Source organism: Marmota flaviventris, chromosome 3, assembly GCF_047511675.1.
Source record: "Marmota flaviventris isolate mMarFla1 chromosome 3, mMarFla1.hap1, whole genome shotgun sequence".
NCBI lineage: Eukaryota > Metazoa > Chordata > Mammalia > Rodentia > Sciuridae > Marmota > Marmota flaviventris.
This window is the reverse complement of record NC_092500.1, coordinates 8,509,766-8,529,262: the sequence shown is the minus strand read 5'-3', so window position 1 is coordinate 8,529,262 and position 19,497 is coordinate 8,509,766. Positions and strand designations below refer to the sequence as shown.

The following is a 19,497-nucleotide window of genomic DNA, read 5'->3' as shown; positions in this document are numbered from 1 at the left end:
CATCTCTAGCACTTTTTAATTTTTTTTTTTTTTTTAATTTTTAGTATCTCTAAGTGGCCAAGGCTGTTCTTGAACCTGCTCTCCTCTTACCTCAACCTCCCAAGTCCCTGGGATTACAGGCATGCACCCAGATTTTTTTTCTTTTCTTTATTTTCCTTCATGGTACTGCAGGTTAAATCCAGGGGTGCTCTACAACTAAGTTATATCCCCAACCCTTTTAGGTTGTTTGTTTGAGACAGGGTCTCATCAAGTTTCTCAGGCTGGCCTCAAACTTGAGCACCTCCTGCTTCATTCAACCTCTCAAGTCACTGGAGTTATAGACACATATATAGTTATAGACACCCAGCTTTTTTTTTTTTTTTTTTTCTTCTTCTTCTTCTTCTGTTTTAAAAGATGATGTCTCACTTTGTTGTCCCAAACTCCTGGATTCTAACTGTCTTCCTCTTCCAGCTCTTGAGTATTGGGAACTGCAGGTATGCACAGCTATGCCCTGCTTTCATCTAGCTTTTACTCCTATGAATGCCCCTATCTTAGGTTGAACAGTGTATCTTTTTCCTGCAATTGAAAGTTCACCTAAGAGATGGCTCAAGAATCACCTCAGATTGTCTAAAACTGAATCTGAGGTTCCCCATCCCCCAAAATTGTTTTTCCTTATTTTTCTTAATGATGCTCCCATGCATCACCTACCTTGTCACAAGAGCTCAGTATTTTCTCACTCTTTCCTCTCCCTTGCTCTCTGGACCCAGGCCATGCTGATTCTTAGTGGTGTGATCTGCAGTAGGATTTTTCAAGTTCATTGCTTCTGCTCAGTTCTCTTGCTGTCACCCTCAGACTGTCACTCAAACACCCAATGCTGAGTAGACTGCAGAAACTCCTGACTACCTTATCCTTTGCGCTCTATGAAATACTTTTCACCCAGGATTGGCAGAGGACATATTCTGTACAGGGAGAGTTTGTGGTGAAACTAGGTTTCCATTTTCCAGTTTTCCTGGGCCTATCCATTTATGTAAATCTTCAGACCTGTCTTTGCAAAGCCTCTGCTTGCAACCTAGCACTTTCCTCTGTGTGCTGAACATATATGTTACCAGAGTTACCAGTTCTGTTGTTTTGCTGCTCTTGCTTCCATTCAAACTGGAGGCCTTTGAGAATAACTGTGTTACCCATCGTGCTACTTTAATGCTTTAAGCACAATAAGCCCTTAGTGAATATGTGCAGATTGTTTTCAAAAATCTCTTTCAGTGTTGGTATCTAATATGCTGGATCTTGGCATAAGAAAAGTGTAGGTTTCTAATGTACTTTCCATGCAGTCCATGAGAACTTATAGGATACTTTAGTTTTGCTGGTGTTCACATTCTAACCATCTATAAGGGTGATGGGCTATATGGAAATTTTCTCCTTGAATTTGTCTTCTCTTTCAAGCGTGTTTAGCTAAGAAAGTTGTAGAAAAATAGTTCATATAATTTTCTCAGTTTACAGTAATAGTTACTGAAAATTTTATAGTTGATATGCTTAAAGAACAATGTTACTTTGTATTGCTACTCATAAAATGTGTGCTTACTATTGTTTTTTAGAAGATAGATATGCATATATTTGTGTGTAGAGACAGTTTGTGTGTGCTTGTGGTCCATCTTTTTTTGTGGTGCCGGGGATTGAACCCAGGACCTCACGCATACGAGGCAGGCACTCTACCAGCTGAGCTATATCCCCAGCCCTTGTGGTCCATTTATTGCTTCCTGAATTTTTTCTTCTCACAGCAAAGTTCCCTGATTATAAATCCACGTGGTCCCCAGATCCCATAGGACACAACCCCACTCATCTCTCCAACAAGATGTGGAAAAACCACATTTCCTCCAGGAACACTACACCGCTGCCCCGCCCACCTCCCGGCCTGACCAACCCCAAACCGGCATCTCCCTGGAGCAGCACAGCACCCCGATCAGTCAGGGGGTGGGGAACACAGGACTCTCGGCTTGCCTCAGGTAAGAAGGGCCTGCTTGTAAGAGCAGCTGTGTCATCATAAGGGAGGATGTGAAAGGGCTGCAGGCGTGTGTGCTTGGGGTGGAGGACTGTGGAAGAGAGTGTGGAGGTTGGGCCCTTGGACTGGGTGAAGTTGCTCCTCCTTATTATTTTCCTCATCCTTTTTCTGGTTGCCTACAGCCTCTACCTGGAGTGATGGTGGCTCAGTTCGCCCTAGTTACTGGCTGGTTCTTCATAATCTCACTCCACAGGTAATTGTGCTTTCTTGAGGTGTTCTAGACAGGATTTAGTGTTATTAAGAGAAACTCACATGTTGGGGAGGTTAGGAGGTAGAAAACTCAACTATTTCTTGGTCTCCTCTCCCCATTCAAGGCTCATAGCCTACTTTTGAACGAGGGTTCTGGCCATGTGGTCTCACACCTGACTTCAAGGTGTTGGAAATATGTGTAATTTGCAAATTAAGCAGTGGGAGTGGGGTGGTATTGTTTGATCTTTTGATTAGTCTCCAGTGCTAGAGATAGAATCAGGGCCTGGCACACACCAGTGAGCTTCCAGTGAGCCTGCCAGTGAGCTTCGTCCTCAGCCCCAGCATGCACGATCTTACATGATGATTCTCAAAGCTTTGTATGCCTCATTTTTAGAGTTGTCGTATAATTTGGTGGTTATGATGTTGGTAGGATGAAGGAAGCAGTAAGGGTTTTCCTATTTTGAAAGGAGCCTGGACAAGTTAACCAGCTGTTCACTTTTTCTGTCTTAGGAAAAATAATAAGTATGCATATATGGGGCTGGGGATGTGGCTCAAGCAGTAGCGCGCTCGCCTGGCATGCGTGCGGCCCGGGTTCGATCCTCAGCACCACATATAAACAAAGATGTTGTGTCCGCTGAAAACTAAAAAAAAAATTATTAAAAAAAAAATTTCTCTCTTTCTCTCTCTCTCTTAAAAAAATTATGCATATATAAATATGTATATTAAATGAATATAGGGTGGCTGTGTTTGTATTAGAAAGACTTAAGATTAAGTTAAAAAATTAAAGCTACCTAGTACAAATTAATCTCAGTCATAAGAGTAAATCTTGACACTGGATACGTTTACTTTTCAGCACTTAAAATTGGTTTAAAGGGTATTTGGGTATTTGTCCTGTAAAGTGTCTTGTGGATATACTGACATGCTTATGTAGTCAGTTTTCACTCATAAAACAAGCTCAGGGGGATTTCTTTGGTCTTTTTCTTTAAAGATCTCTGAGAAACCGCCCATTTTCATCCAGGAGCCAGTAACACAATTTTTTAAAGCAATTTCAAATAGTAACATACTTAGTTTCCAAAGAAATTAGCTGGGCGCTGTGGCACATGCCTGTAACCCCAGCAGTCCAGGAAGCTGAGACAGGAGGATCTCGAGTTCAAAGCCAGCCTCAGCAACGGCGAGGCGCTAAGCAACTCAGTGAGACCCTCTCTTTAAATAAAATACAAAAGGCAGGGGGTTGGGGATGTGGCTCAGTGGTTGAGTGCCCCTGAGTTCAATCCCCCAAAAAATGTATACTTATTTTTTTAATTTTTTTTTTTTAGTTATAGGTGGGCACAATATCTTTGTTTTATTATTTTCTTTTTATGTGGTGCTGACGATCGAACCCACTGCCTCACGCATGCCAGGCAAGCACTCTACCACTGAGTCCCAGTCCCAGCCCAGTATTCTTATTTTTCAAAGAAATGAACTAAAATGATGGAATGATCAACTAAAATAAATCTATTTAGGCTCTTGATGCAAAATTAGACCATCACATAAGAGTGAAGAGGTTTGTTCATCAAACTAACTCGTGGATTAGGGGAATTATCCCTAATCCCTGAACACTGAGTGGATTAAGGAACTACAGCCTTCAATCCCATCACCTTTGGGCAGCAGGGGACACAGTAGAGAAAAGGTGGTGGAAATGGTCTCACCTTGAGATGGTAAAGCAGCCATAAGACAGTGCTGGGATGGTCTGGGAAGTAGGCCAGGCATCGAGATTCTAAGTCTTCAGGTATCCAGCAGTGCTTTCTCGTTTGTCTTTCTCTTTACTTCTTTGTGAAGTTGTTTAATGGATAAACAGAAGAATCAAATATTAGTAATAATACTAAGAACCTTGCATGTTAACGTTCTTATTTGGGGACTATTTCACTTCTATTTATATTGTGGTGCTAAAGGAATGGAACTCAGGGCCTCACGCACACTAGGTGAGTACTCTAACACTGAGCTATATCTCTAGCCTTCGTTTCTGCCTTTTTAGGATCTCAGAATTAACACACCTGTGTTTACCTCTTAAAGGAAATAGACCACAGGGGCTGGGGATGTGGCTCAGAGGCAGAGTGCTTGCCTAGCATGTGTGAAAGAAAGAAAAAGAAAACAGATCACAGGTCGAGTCATATTCTTTTGTTTTGAGCTATATTTATGTATGCATTTTATTCATTTTAGTTGCAAAATGGGAAGAGTAGATTTTAGTCCAATGTGTAAATATCTTTTTTTTTTCATGGAGGCTAACTTTATTGAGACCAATTTAGTATGCATCAGAATTCACACTTTATATTGTGTAATTCTGACAGATACACAAATTCATTTAATCACCATTATAACCAATCTGTACCATAGTTCTGTCATCCTAAACAATGTTCAGTGTGTAAATATCTTAAAGTTGCCTTTCCCATCACAAGTGTTGTTTCTCCTTAGATTGATGGGTCAACCTTGAGAACGATCTGCATGCAGCATGGTCCACTGCTGACATTCCATCTGAATCTAACCCAGGGCACTGCCCTGATTCGATACAGCACCAAACAGGAGGCGGCCAAGGCCCAAACCGCACTGCACATGTGAGTATTCCATCCTGCATCCTCTAGGCAAGCATGCAGGAGATGTACCCGTGAGTATCCTGGAACCTGCTCAATCAAACAGTGATGCATGAGACGAGAACAGGCATATAAAAACACCATTGTTGGGCACAGTGGCACACAGTAATCCCAGAGGCTCAGGAGACTGAGGCAGGAGGATTGCAAGTTAAAAGTCAGCCTCAGAAACTGAATGAAGCCCTAAGCAACTCAGCGAGTCTCTGTCTCCAAATTAAAAAAATAAAAAGGGCTGGGGATGTGGCTCAGTGGTTAAGCACCCCTGGGTTCAATCCCTGGTACCAAAAAAAATAAAACAACTTAACACCATCATGCATGCATTTCCAAGTCTTAGATATTGAAGTGACAGGTCTTTTCTACCTACCTGAGATTATCCTGTGTATTTATAGGCTGATCATCAGAACTCCAAATGTAAATAATTTGTGAAATAGTTGAATAAATTTAAGTACCACAGAACAAAGCAGATATTTATAAAATGTGAAACGTTTTGTCATTTTTCATAAAAGAATCTAGCTGCTTTCTGTAGCCTCTTGTAAATGATGTTGAAATTTTGTGATTTGGGTGGGTGGCAGGGTTTTGCTTGAAGTAGATGGGACTGGATCAGACTCCTCCCTCCCCCAGCCCTCCCCCAGCCCTTGGTGGACAGAAAAGGGCTGACTCCCTTTGGCTGCAGATGCCATGACAAAATTCCATGCACAGAGGGAGTGGGCAGTGGGAAAGCCCAGGCAGCAAGCAGGTCCAGCTCTGGGACAGGGCAGCACTTTTGAGTGTCTGGTGCTGAGGTTGTGATCCTTACCCCACACGGGACAAAAAGAAATGACATTTTTCGTCTCTTTCCTTCTTTTAAGATTTGAATTTGTTTTTCAGAGTACTTATAAGTTTGCAGCAAAATTGAGAGGAAGATATAGAGATTTCCCATATGCTTCTACCCCTCCCTCACATATCTAGCCTCCTTTATTGTCAGCGTCACTCACCAGAGTGGTCCATCTGTCACAATTGATGAACATACACTGACATTTAATCCCCCAAAGTTCATGGTTCATATTAGGATTTGATTCTGGTGGTGTCCCTTGAATGGATTTGGACAAATGTATAATGGCATGTAGCCACCATCATCTTATCATCGAGAGTAATTGCACTGCATTAAAACTCCTCTGTGCTCCATGTATTCACCCTCCCCTAACACACACAGACGCCTTTGTGATAGGTTGTCAGGAATATATAAACTCCATACGGTGTGGACACACGGTTATTAGGAGGCTTTGACTCTTTGGAGCTTTGGTCACACCTCACTGCATTGCATCAATTGAAGTGCAGGTTCTGATCTGTAGGCCCAGGGTGGTACCTGTGATTCTACATACTCAAAAGCATCCAGGTGAATTGACAGCAGGGGACTGGAAGCATTCAGTCCCAGGGGTGCTGGAGCGTTTCCCTTAGACCCACAGCTCTCTTTTCCTTCCTTCTCCAGGTGTGTGTTGGGAAACACTACCATCCTGGCTGAGTTTGCCACAGATGATGAAGTTAGCCGCTTTCTAGCACAAGCTCAGCCCCCTACACCTGCAGCAACCCCAAGTGCACCAGCCACGGGGTGGCAGTCGCTGGAGACCGGCCAGAACCAGTCAGACCCTGTAGGACCTGCGCTGAACCTTTTCGGTGGGTCCACTGGGCTCGGGCAATGGAGCAGCAGTGCTGGTGGCAGCAGCGGGGCTGATCTTGCTGGCGCTTCATTGTGGGGGCCCCCAAACTATTCTTCTAGCTTGTGGGGAGTCCCAACTGTGGAAGATCCCCATAGGATGGGCAGCCCTGCTCCTTTACTACCTGGTGACCTTCTGGGAGGAGGGTCGGATTCAATCTGAACTTAGAACTTTCAACTCTGACCTCGTGACCTTTTTTGGAACAGCAGCAGCACTAACTTGACCTTTTCGTTTTTTTTTTCAACTTGCAATAAATACATTTTTAAAAGGAAAAAAGAAAACGGAGAGAGGAAAAAAAAAAAAAAGGTGGGTCATTGACAGACTGTCTGAGCACATAGTTGCCTCCCTTATAACTTCAGTTTTTTCGTTTGGAATATGAATCCAAAAAGAGAACATATCACTCTTGAAATACTTGAATCATGAACGCCAACCTAGAAAGACAATGTGAAGCAAGTACACATACCATTTAAATTTAAACACAAAAAAAATTAAAAAAATTAGTTTCTAGTTTTTCACTTTTTTCATGTTATATGGAAGTTGTTGCTAAGAAACATATATACTGAAAAAAAAAATAGCTTTTTAACTTTGTTTGCACTGGGTGTGTTTCCGTCCTTAGGTCTACCATGTTTGGGAGGGAGGGAAATTCAAAAGAATTGTTGGGGGAGGGGGGAGGGAAGACTTGACGGAGCCTCACTTTAAAAACAAAAACACAAAAAACCTAAAAAAAAAAAAAAAAGGAAAAAATTTGTGATTGGCTGGTTGATAAATACCAGTGTGTTCTGGCACATGTAACTGCCCAGGCATGCTTGTTCTGGTATGTGTGTGCACGTGTGTTCATGTGCATTCGCGTGCATCCTCTTGTCTCTGTGTGTGTGCCTGCGTCCCACCCTCCTCCTCCCACCCCACCCTCATTTCTCAAAAAGCTGCATTGCTGACAGTCTGCAGGCTGGCTGGCCGGCCACCCGCTTTTTATTTTATTTTTTAAACTATGAGAACACACAAGCACAGGGAGCTACTGCAACTGAAGCCACTCCGTCAGGCTGCATTGAGACGAAGAGTGCTTTTTCACGATGAGAGCAGGGAGCTCCTTTCCACTTGTGCATTAGCCTGAGAGTGAGATTCTCTAGCTTTCCTCTTGACCTAGCAGTAGAGCGGAGCACTGCCAAGTCCAAAAATCAGAGAGCAGGAGGTACCTCTTGGAGCAGCTGTGTGTTCAGTCTGTTTTTTAAAAGTGAATGGCCACTAGGCACACCTGAGCATCTGTTAAATTTCATGCAGGTCCTTTTTGTTAGTTTGAATGGGAACAGACTATCAGATAGTTTTTAGATTATGTGATGTCTCAAAAGCAGAAAATTTGTGTTCCCTCTTTCCTGTGTGAGCAGGTGTGAGAAATTTATCAAAAAAAAAAAAAAAAATCAGGTAATGCTGAATTGAATATTTCTATTGGTTCTCATTTTCATTTGACGAAAACAGTAAGTTGTGAGCAGCCTCCTGGAAGCATCGCAGCTCCTCCCCCTCTGCTCCTCTCTCGCTGAGCGTTACCTGTGCCAGGCCATGGCGTGTTACAGCACCAGGCCATCACTGACAGAGACGTTTACTTAACGAATGTTCTTAAACCAGTGTGTACTTCAAGCGTTTCCCTTTGTTTCTCTGTGTTGTGTATTTCCTGTGTATGTGGTTTTGCTTAGGCAGGAATAACTTAGCAAAGACTTAAGTATTGCACCTTTTTTTTTGGTTTTGACCTCTTTTTTTCTTTTTCTCTTTGTAATGTTGCTTTTTTAATTTCTGTATTTAAAGACTTTTTCTTTTTTTTTTTAAGCATCAATGTAGTAGTACTCTGGGCCGAACAGGGGGCAACGTTTAATCCACAGTTACCACCAACATGTATGTGCTATGTTGAAATCAAAGTATATCAAACTGCTTGTTGTGAAGAGTGACAGCGGACTTGAGGGTACCCCTTTATACAAAACAGGTGGGGGTTGTGGGGAGGGGGACACGTGCTGGTGACAAACTAGCACTTGTGTGGACGCCCCAGTCTGCATCGTACTGTTCAACATAAAGTGCCGACATTCTGTACCAGCAGATACCTGCCCATTCCAGCCCTTGGTGGGAGCAGACCTCTACTGTCCTCTGTAACTTGCTGCTTTCAAGGGAGTCTTTCTTTCTTTCTTTAGCATCTTCAGTGAAGGACACAACAATGCCTGATGCATTTGACTTTCGGTCAAGTCTGTGTAGGTGGGTGGATGGGTGTGTACAGGAAAAGGCAAAAAAGTTATTTGCATGTAAGTGGTTTTTGTGAGACAAAGAATGGGAAATTCTGTAGTCCTGTTGGCATACTCTGTTGATGACAAACCTAGCCTCAAAAGAGATTGACAGGCATAAGTCAAGTGAGCGCTTGCATGAGCCAGTCCGCAGGAAGCCCTTTGCAGGTGGGTGTTCGCACTTGAGTTTGCAGCGCTGGTTTGATCCCACGAATGCCTTGTCCAAACTGACTGTGCCCTCCTCCTGCTCTCCGGTTTCCATCACCACCGTGCCCCTCTCGCCTCTGCCCCGACCATGCGTCTCCTTCCAGCCCCACTGACTGCTCTCCATGTTGGAGCAGAGCCCTGTCACGTGTGGTGACCTCCAGGTGAAGCACAGCTTGTGTTCATACATCTACAAACAGAAGGCTAAATCTTAGTGTCCCTGGGCCAGGAGCTTGTCCCGAGGCTCCTGAGAGCCAGTGGGGACTATCCACTGCCTCTCTTGGTTCACGGCTGTGTCCTGCCCTGCCCTCTTCTCCTCCTGCCTGTTGGGTCCTTGACCTGCACTATGGCTTAGTTGAGTTCCTTACGATACTACGGTGAAAGCCGGGTGCTAGAGCCCCTCTTGTTTACAAGACATAAATGAGGGATTTGAAATATGTAAAAATAAACATGAGAAGCTAAAATGTTCTTCCATCATAAGCTTAAAGGGAAAAAACTAAAAACTTAAAAAAAAAAAAAAAGACCAAAAAGTGCGTATATATATACATATATATACATATAAATATATATTTTAGATGAAGACTAACTCTGGGAGCATTTAACAGTGTTTTTTGTTTTTGTTTTTAACATTTATTTTCCTGCTTTAAAATTTGCAAGCATTCTCAGGAATTCTAGGGTAGGAAGCCAGTTTTTTGAAGATGGTTTATTTAACCGTATCTTATCCTAGATAGATGGCTGTTTCTTTCCTGTTAATAAACTTTTACAAGTTCCTGAAACTTCAAAAAGTTTAAACAATTTTTACTTAAAAAATTGTAAAAAGAAAAGTCTCCAAACATTATTGTCATACTGGGGATCATACATTTTAAAACATATAGAAAGAAATATTTTTTAAAAATTACCAATTTAGCAGCAACAGGTAAATTCATTATCTTAAAAAATATGGGAGAAGGATTAAGAGCACCTTCACGGACTATTTGAAATCGCATGTAATGTAATAGGGAGTGTTTGCAGAGTGGGGATGCCGTCACCTCATTCCTTTCCCTGTAAGGCTGAACTGGAACCTCCCCGAGCCATTTTAATTTTTTCAATGGAACCCTTCTCCCTGTCCCTTCAACCCCAGCAACAAAAGAAAGAAACAACAGCTTTAAAAATAAAATAAGAGTAATTCTAATCTGTAAAGTAGTACGGTTGGATTGCTGAGAATCTATGTAAAGAGTTAGGAAATATAGGTTAATAATTTTTGGAACAAATTTTAAACATAGGCATTACTAGAGGAAATTATATATGGACTGTTCTATTAATGAAGAATGTCTGTCTCACCTCTGTTTGTCATGGGAAGAGGAGGAGAAAATGTAGAAGAATCTAATAAGGAACAAGTGATTTTACTTTCTTAGCTCCCAGCTACTGTTGTACTTGTTTTAATTGCTGTTTTGACGATCTGCTGCTTAATTATCTCCCTCCCTCCTCAGAGATCTGGAGTGTTTCCTTTCAGTTTTGGATGTTGAGTTCTTCTTTCATATCCTTTCTGGGGCCAGGGGTCAGCATTCCCAAGCATGACCACAGCTTCTTTCAAACGTTAAGCTTCGCGGTGGGAAGGAGACTCTGGCTCCACAGGGAAGGGAGTGGGTGGGTCGCTGCCTGCAGTGTCTCCAAAGCCGCTTTAGTGCCTTCGCTCACACACCCAGACATCCCAGGCAGGGGACACAAATGTGCCCATGGTCCAGTCCCTCCACAGCCCATAGGATGCTTGCCCAGGAAGGTGATTAGAGTGGTTCTAAACAGGACCCAAAGGCAGTGGGCTAAATTCAACAGATGAACAGAAATCAAGGAAGCTAAATAGGCTTTTATGTTGTGATATGTGGAATGCCAAGTTCCTTCCTCGTGTGTGTGCCCTCCCTTGCCCAGCGTAGACTTCTCCAGGTGTGTAATGGTTACTGCTCCTGCGATGGGGAAGGTCTCTGTACTGGGCCAGTGGAAGGAGGTTCCTGTTTTTCTGCTTCTGTCTTCTGCCTACCCGCCCTTTGTCACCTTGCTGAAAGCTTTGCTTTATTGGTTGGCAGTGACCTAAGAACAGGTTATGGTGAGGGTATCATTAAAGAGGAAAGCTCTTTTCTTTTCATGGTATTTTTTGGCAAGAGCCATGTCTACCAAGAAGTTAGGTGGCTTTGGTGTACTTAGAAAATTCAGTGGGTGTGTCCTCTTTTCCAGCACATTCTGGCATATATACCGAGGCCACCCTCATTTCATAGATTTTACTTTGTACACATTTTGGACATGTAAGCATGAGTTTTCCATTTTGTAGTAGGGTTTTTTGTTTTGTTTTTTAAACATTTGATTGCTAGAGTGGCTGGAAGTGTGTATATCTCTTAAACATCACAAACTTGGTTTCTGTCTACCATATGAGTAGCCAAAAGAAAAACAAAGTGTGAAATAGGGAAAGGGTTGTCTTCCATCAGACGGGGGCCTCTGCTGCCAGTGAGAATCCAGTGCCATGACCCCACTTCAGGTGTTGAAAATCTTAGTTCTCTGCAACCCTGGGAAGAAATTATAACACCTCCGTCTCCTTTATCCCTGTCCCTACAAGTGTTCCGTTCACAACGCTCACGAGAGAGGACTTAGCAGTGCTTCAAGTGAAGATTCCAAACCATGGGTTCAGTCCCTAGCACCACACAGAAAGAAATATTCCAAACCACATTCTTTCATCAGCATTGTCCTTGTCCCCTTCCTTCCCTTTTCCACATCAGCCACTTATTGCCCAGTTAGTTTCACTTTAGCAGCTGATGTTCAGTTACTATGGCTGCTGTTCTAAGAATTTCCCCAACTCTTCTGACACGAATGTAGCCTAAGTAAATGGTTCTTCCACACTCCTGTGGTTTGAATGTGCTATATAAGGTGTGCAAGGGAAGGAGAAAGACACAAGAAATTCCTGCCTAAGAATTTGGAAGCACCTTTATTAACATGTCTATAAGAAACTAAAAGTTCACAGACTTTTAAGAGCAAATATTCCTTTCACTTTCACCCTTTTCATGGAGGGGGTGTGGTTTTGTGGGTTAGCAGCCAGATTCCATTTGAATCTCAGATGCTGGGTCCTTTTTCATCTTATTTTTCATATAGTGTCATCTTGACTCTAGTATCTGTGTGCTGAGCAAAATGCTCAGTCTAGCAAAGCCTGTTTCCTTCCAAGTGTAAACGGGGTGTTTTCAATAGACTTGGCTTAGTAGCCGTTTCTAAGGTTAGGGCACAACTGAGTCCTGTATAGCAAAGGTCTCATTCTAGCTGGGCGCGGTGGCACACCTGTTATTCCAGCAACTCGGGAGGCTGAGGCAGGAGGATTGCAAGTTCTAGGCCATTCTTAGCAACTTAACGAAACCCTGTCTCAAAATTTTAAAAAGGACTGGAGAGTAGCTTAGTGGAAGAGGGGCCCCTGGGTTTAATCCCCAGTTCCTTCCCCCACCACAAAAAAAAGTTCCATTTTTCTCCATCCACATAGTTTAAATTCAGCATATAAAGCTTTGTTGTTTAAGGGTTTGAGTTTTTAGTTTTATTTTGTTTTTTTGTTAAGATCTTCAGCTAAGAGTAGTCTTTTGTTTTTTGTTTTTGTTTTTCCGGTGCTGGGGATTGAACCCAGAGCTTTGTGCATGTGAGGCAGGCACTCGACCCCCTGAGCTATAGCCCCAGCCCCCAGGAGTAGATATTTTTAGCTGGTGAAAAAATAAATCAATCTTTTTTCTCCAGTGTTTTTGCCAAGTTTTGTCATATTTCATGTCTGTGCATTAACTATGCTACTTAGAAAGAAGTCTAATTCTGCGATGATGATTTTCCTCCTGCAAGAGTAAAACTAAGGCCACTGATGGTGCAGATAAGAATTTTGTATTGTCTGTCTTTAGACCTCATTCACAAAAATAGGGTGCCCTGTAGCCCTGCTGCACACCAGGCTGTGCCCCCTTTCTGTCTTGATCTATAAGAATATCAACAATCTCGAATATTATTTCCATGTCCAGAGTTGTGCACACAATATGATATGATCTGTAGGCTTATGGCCAGTGCCAAAGGCATGTGAAGGTCCCCATTTGTCCAGTGATAGTGTTTTCTTCTTTTAATTTTGACACGGGCTATGGTGGTATCACATTCTTTAGATTTGAAATATTTGTTGACTTCAAAAACCTATGGATATAGTAATAGCTTAATAAAAACTGAGCATCAGTCCTCCCTAAACTGCCCACATACCTCCCCACCTCCTACCCCACTCTGCCAAAGGAGGCCATGAACATCTACAGGGCTAAGAAGCAGGAATGCTGGGCAGGGAGTGGAGAGTAGCTTCCCCACTAGCCAAGCATCCACATGTGATCACTTGGACTAGGTCCTGAGAGATTATGAAGTATTTCTAATGTTTGAGTTGTTTTTGTTTTAAACTGTCAATCTCATGCTGTCACCCAGAAAACCACCCCTTACCCTCCAAAAAAGTAGCAAACTGACAGAAACTGCCAGTGTTTGCTTCACAGAATTTAAATAGTTCCCTTTTCGGTCAGCTGCACACCTGGATTTGCTTTTAACAAGACACTGCATGCCAGGAACTCCCTCTCCAGAGGGTCTCTGCAAGGCTCAGTCATTGATTCTTCATTGTGGCAAACACTTGTCCTTTCATGGGAGGACAAAGGTCAAATAAATGCAACAGACAAGAAGTTTTCTGTGAAAACAGTGTTTCCCTGAAGCAGTGTGTGCCTCCTGAGTCATTGCTTTGGAAATAAATTCCCTATTACGATTGGTCCAATCCAGCCAGCATTGTTATGTTGTGACAGATTTTTCAAAAAGAGTAATTCTTTTGTCCTGCTTTCCTTTCCCTTCATACTGACTTCCTAGACCTCCTGGTGAACTAGGCATTCCTCCTTGGGCACTGGAAGGTATACCCCACTCTGGGGGTGGGGATGGGTGGTAAAGAACTGGAGGCTGTGAGGAAGAGCGGACTCACAGAGGAAGGCAGTAGATTGCCAAATGTGAAAAGAGGATTTATGCAAAACAAAGCAAAAACCTCAAGAGCCCTTCAAGAAGTCACATGCCTTGTAAAGGTAGTGTGGTTTTTTGTTGTTTGTTTTTCTACAAGTGATGCATTTTAGCCTGACACTTGCCAGAAATTTCGGGTTAAGTTAGCATAAATGTGTTTAAAACACCACCTCCTCCATTCCCTTTTAATTTTGTCCCAGAAATCACTCAAGTGAAGTACCTCTGAATGTGCCTTGGTGAGTTCAGAGACCGTCTCTCTGAGGTAGAGGCCACCCATTGTGGTGAACACAGAAAGACGGTCATCGGTCAGCCCGGTCTTTGGGGCAGCAGAGTTCTCTGGAAGCCCTGGGGCAGCTGTTGAGCTTTCGTTAGCATCAGTGTTGCACATGTAGTTGTGTCGAAGAGATTCTGGGGCTCTGGAGAGGAGGGGATGAAGTGCAATTGCACAAGTGACAGAGGCCCGGGTTAGTCCGAGAGTGCAAGTTTGGTTTTGGTATCTGAGTTCCCTAGTTTTCTCTGTGTGTGTGTGTGTGTGTGTGTGTGTGTGTGTACACACGCATGCATGCTTGTGACTGTTTAATTTCTTGTGTTTCCGTAACCATGGAGAGTTGGAGTAAGGTGACATTTGTGACGCATTCATTCATGCATGTAAAGAAGGCATTTTCTGGCTGGCTCCTGCGTGTGCAGCTCAGGCTTTACGTTTACCCTTATTTACCCTTTCATTCTGTGTCCTGAGAAAGTCATTGTTTTCCCCAATGGAAGTCCCATCATCTTGCCATTTATGCACACAGGGTATTGCACACAAGGAAAAAGGTTTTGAAAGAGTTAAGATTGAAGTTTGTGAGAAAGAAAAGGAAAATTTGAAGTCATGTTTTATTTCTTCAGCAATTATTATAGTTAAACATAGAAATCTGCAGTGTCTCTTTATTTGTTCTGATGTTTTCAACAACTCCACCTCTTCTCCCCACTCCTATCTTCTAAAGAAATACCAAGTGGATGCTAAGGGCCATTCCCACAGTTCCTCACAGCTCCCCCACAGAGGGATTCCTTCAGGAAGACAAAGGGAGGAGGGGAGCCTGGCTTTCTTGCTTCACTCTCATTCCTCTCTGATGGCCTTGAAATGTATTATTATGCAAATGTGAATTTTGATACTGAACTTAAGAAGAGGTTGTTGGATTTTTTTTTTCTTTTTTCAAAAAAAAAAAAAGGTCCATATGTGGTCATCATTGCTTCTTTATTTTGTAACGTGAATTGTAACTATGCATTCTGCAAAAGGGGGGAGGAGGGCAGAGGGGAAGAGGGTTGCTTTGAGTCCTTGTTCTCCAGTTTCTGTGTCCATGGTATCCCCACATCATGGAGGGAGGGGGAGTGAGAGAAGATGCGCCAAGGTTGCCACTGTGGGATCGAAAGAGATCTGAGGCCTCTTGCCATGGTTGGCAGGTCAGATGACCAGGCACATTCAGGGGGCCTGTAGCTCCTAACCACCAGTATGGTACAGGATCCCTGATCCTAGCCGTGCAGTGTTAATCCAGGGAAACTGGGACCCCAAAGGCTCCAGTGTTCTCTGGACAAAGAAGTCTCATCCTTTCCTGAATCCAGAACCCTTCAGCTCAGGAAACCATGCCTCCCTTGTGCTGATCTCGAAGTAAATCTTTATGTCAATTCAAAAATGCTTCCTCTTCTCCTTTTTAATTTCTCTCTTCTTTTTTAATCATTGTTAAGTGAACTTATTCTTAATTATGAGGGAACTGCCCTCCTCTGTGAGGAAGAGGGCTGTTGCCTGCTGTTGCTTGGCAGGCAAGAAAAGATTCTCTTCCCCAACCGCTGTCCTACAGTCAGATGGAATCTCTCTGCTTCCCCCTGCATTTATGATGCTGTTCCTATGGTGAGCAGTGAGTGAGTGACATGGGAAGGCCTGTGTAGTCCTCTTCTTAGTTCTAACAGAATTCCTTTGATCTTGCCTGTGATACATCATGGCACCTGCACTGCTCTGGCCTAGGCATTATTTGCAGCACACAGTATCATAAGCAAGAGATCGTTCGGCCTGTATTCAGTGTTTTCCATGCAGCAACTTTTGTTGTTGATGTTCACAGTACTGTAACGAGTAGCAGACTTGATCACAGTCTCCTCGTGCCGGTGCAGGACTGCATAGGCATGACCTTATCAGGGTTTCGCTCTGCTAGATTGCCTTTAAACAAAAAACAGATCCCGACGTTTCAACTGTCAACACAAAACTATACCTCGAGGTACAGTGCCCCTGCAATGGAAACCCTTAACTCCTGTCTCCTTTCTGACATTGGTGAGTTATTCTTTATAAAATATAAATGTGTAAATAGCAGGATAACCTTAAAAACATTCTTTGCTGTGAAAGTAACCCTAAAATATGATATTTTCCATACTAAGGCATCAAAAGTCTCAGATCTGAATCCTTTCATGTTTAAGAAGCAAAGACAGAGCAGGTCAGTAGAATGAATCTGTTTCCAGGTGGAGCTGTGTCTGTCGCTCTGCCTCACAGTGACCACAGACCAGTGTCCAACCCTGTCTTCTTAACTAGCTGCCATCTGTTCCAGTATCCCAGCACTGGGGTGGGGGTTATGTGGATTTCTCTGGAAGATCTGTCCTGTCCTGGGACTCCAGAGGGTTTCTAGGCAAGACTTTGGGTACACACACACACACCTTGGATATCACTCTGTAGTTCACAAGGGGATTTAATCTCAGGCATTTCAGTCATAGTCTTGTCAGATTGTGATGCTTTTGAAATGTATGGATTTCTTAGAAGGAAACTCATCTAAGGAGACAATGCTAACAACCTTGAAGGCCGTGCGCATCTTCAGATCTTCCTCCTTCCATCAGAGTTGAGGGAAATACCTTTTAACACCAAGCTCATAGGACTCTTGTCAGTTACTAGCTTCCTGGATTTGGGTCCCCATGAGACAGGGTTGGATTGGATCCTGTTGAATGGCTTCTTTACCCCCACCCCAGCTCTTAGTAAACTGTTGAGAAACCCTTTCTAGTGTGCTCTCCCTGGACTTGCTTAGTGACGACTCCTCTGAGGAAGAAGCTGGATGATAAGTACATGTTCTTTCTCCACCCACCTTCTGATTCGGTTTCTGTCAACTTGGAATTCTCCTTCTGTTGTTACCTGGAGGCCCTTACCTAGCAGTCTCCTTCTTCTGATCCTTATGGGTTCTACCTGCCTTTCTGCCCTTCTCTGATGCTCCCAAAGGGCTTTGCTGATCTCCACACCTCTTTCCTGGGACACCTCCCCACTACCACCCTTTGCACACACCAGTGACCAAAGTGTACACAGTGATCTCAGAAGACAACAAAATGGTGCACGCTCCTGAATGTGCTCCCAGAGACACGTGCACAAGACTCTGCACCCTTGGCCTTAATCTCAGCACGACTTAAGGTGCAGGAACATTTTTAACAAGTTTAAAAAAAAAAACTGGGAGGGAAATAAAGCAGATATAACAGCTAACCACGCCCACTCCTGACTCCCCACAATTTGCTGACAACTTCACATTCTGAATCTGCCCCATCCCATCCCTGTTTTGCGTAACCAAAAACAGACAACAAAAGCAATCTGAGGAGAGGTTTCTTGACTATTTTTATCTTTCTCCCTTTCGATGGAGATATAAATGCTGCTTGGGTTCCATAATCCTAGGGGGCTATGTTTACATAGTGAAATACATCCTACCAAATCAGGAAACAGTGAATAGTGGAAGTCACTTCAGTGAGGAGTCACTGAGGGTGAACCTGAGACACCAGAGGATCTGGGGGTGTGGCTGAGGAGGAGAGGCAGAGAGGTATCACCAAATCTCCTTGTGACATGGGCTCCCTCCTTCCCTCCTCCACAGCTCTCCTTGCCCCCTTTAAACAGAAGGTGCAGAGAAGGCATCAAAAGGAGGCTGGATTTTTTAAGAGGCAGCTTTCCAACTTTGCACACAAACAGGTAACAGAAGGTACAGCAAAAAAAAAAAAAAAAAAAAAAAAACCTCTCATCTGAAACACTCAGCAGAAACAAAACCTGTCAAAAGGACTAAATAGCTGCACATATTGATGCTCTCTGCAAGTTACCTATAAGTGTTTTGTTTTTCTTATACTTGAAATAGCTTTTACAATATTATTTTGGTGGCTTTCTTTTCTCTCTTCAGATGGGCAATAGAGAAAGAGGATGATGGGATTTAAGGACACTTGGGGGAGAAAAGGGAGGACATGGCATTGTCTTTTTTATTAAATAGAGGTTTAATCAAACTCCCATATATTGACATTGCTCCTCGTGTTACTGGTTTTACATGGACACAGAAACTAGGCACTTTAGAGGTGCACTTGCACGGCAGGCTGGGCCCCCCTTTTCTATATTTTATTTTACTTTTTTAGTATAGTGGTACTTAAAATCACTGGTTCACTTAAAAACAATAAAATGTTAAACTCTACTAATGTACAAATAAGCTGAAAAGTTGCATTTTATGTGTATTTTTTGCCATAGCAGGTACTGTATTTCTCATGCTGGATTTCAAAAAAAAAAAAATATATATATATATATATATATGTGTGTGTGTGTATATATATATATATCAAAAACAAAAAAAACTGAAGGGTGGTGTTTTATTGGATTGTGACAGGTTGAGTAATAAGGAATTTAAGTCGTCGTCATTTCATTAAAACTGAGAGATGATGTAATGCATATATGAGAGTTTTCTGAAGGGTTTTTTTGGGCTTTTAAACAGCTTATTTTTGTTTTTGTTTAGTTTTTTATTTTATTTTATTTTGGAAAGATATGATTGTATTATGTGCAACTCAGTTGCTTACATTATAACTACAAAATATTTTTGGGTTCCTGGAAAAAAAAAAAAAAGAAAAAAGACTAATAAATGTGTTTGGCTGCTAAGCATTTACTATTGTGGTTTCCTGTTTTATTCTGCCAGTTTAATTTCCTCCTTTGTTGAAAGTTTTATCATTTTTCCCCCTCCTCTTCTTGTCTCTCCCTGCTTCATATATAAAAGCTTTAAATTTGGGCCTCAAATTTGTCCATTTTGTCTTGCTGTGTGGTATTGTTGGGTTGATGTCGGACTGGTGGGTCCATTTGTGCTGCTTGCTGCCTGCCCTGGTGCTGTGACCTGCCACAGTGCAGGGTTCAGATTCTGTAAAAGAAATTCAGGTTCTCCTGCCTTTGACTGTTGTCTGTTGAATTCCAATTTGCATTTGGTGGGAGAACACTAAAGTGAAGGAGAGAAGATTCCGCCTCCTGCTGCAGCTGTGCCCAGGGACTAACCAGCCAAGTGGCTTTGTCCAGAAAATGCCATGCTGAGCCCCCCTCCGCCCTGTGCTGGGTGCTGCAGAACTGCTGAAGAGCACCACCTCAGCTGTTGGGCCAGGTTTTCCTGTCTCCATGTCTCTTGTTTGTTGCCTCTAGAACAGAAAAAGGAATGCATAAGAATTGATCCCCCCCCCCCAATTCCTAGGTACTTTTGTATCTGATTTAA

General features: G+C 42.8%; 1 protein-coding gene across 2 annotated transcripts in view; it reads left to right on the top strand.

Moving 5' to 3' along the window:
- The window catches only part of Tnrc6b (trinucleotide repeat containing adaptor 6B), a 257,256-nt gene extending 238,347 nt beyond the window's left edge, over window positions 1-18,909 (top strand). For both annotated transcript variants that reach the window (XM_027928331.3, XM_071609463.1), the window contains 4 exons: window positions 1,755-1,979; window positions 2,158-2,228; window positions 4,676-4,815; window positions 6,317-18,909. In XM_027928331.3, the coding sequence (XP_027784132.1) occupies window positions 1,755-1,979; window positions 2,158-2,228; window positions 4,676-4,815; window positions 6,317-6,704 (824 nt within the window). In that variant the 3' untranslated portion in view covers window positions 6,705-18,909. The remainder of the gene's footprint in view (window positions 1-1,754; window positions 1,980-2,157; window positions 2,229-4,675; window positions 4,816-6,316) is intronic.
- The last annotated feature ends 588 nt before the right edge of the window (window positions 18,910-19,497 follow it).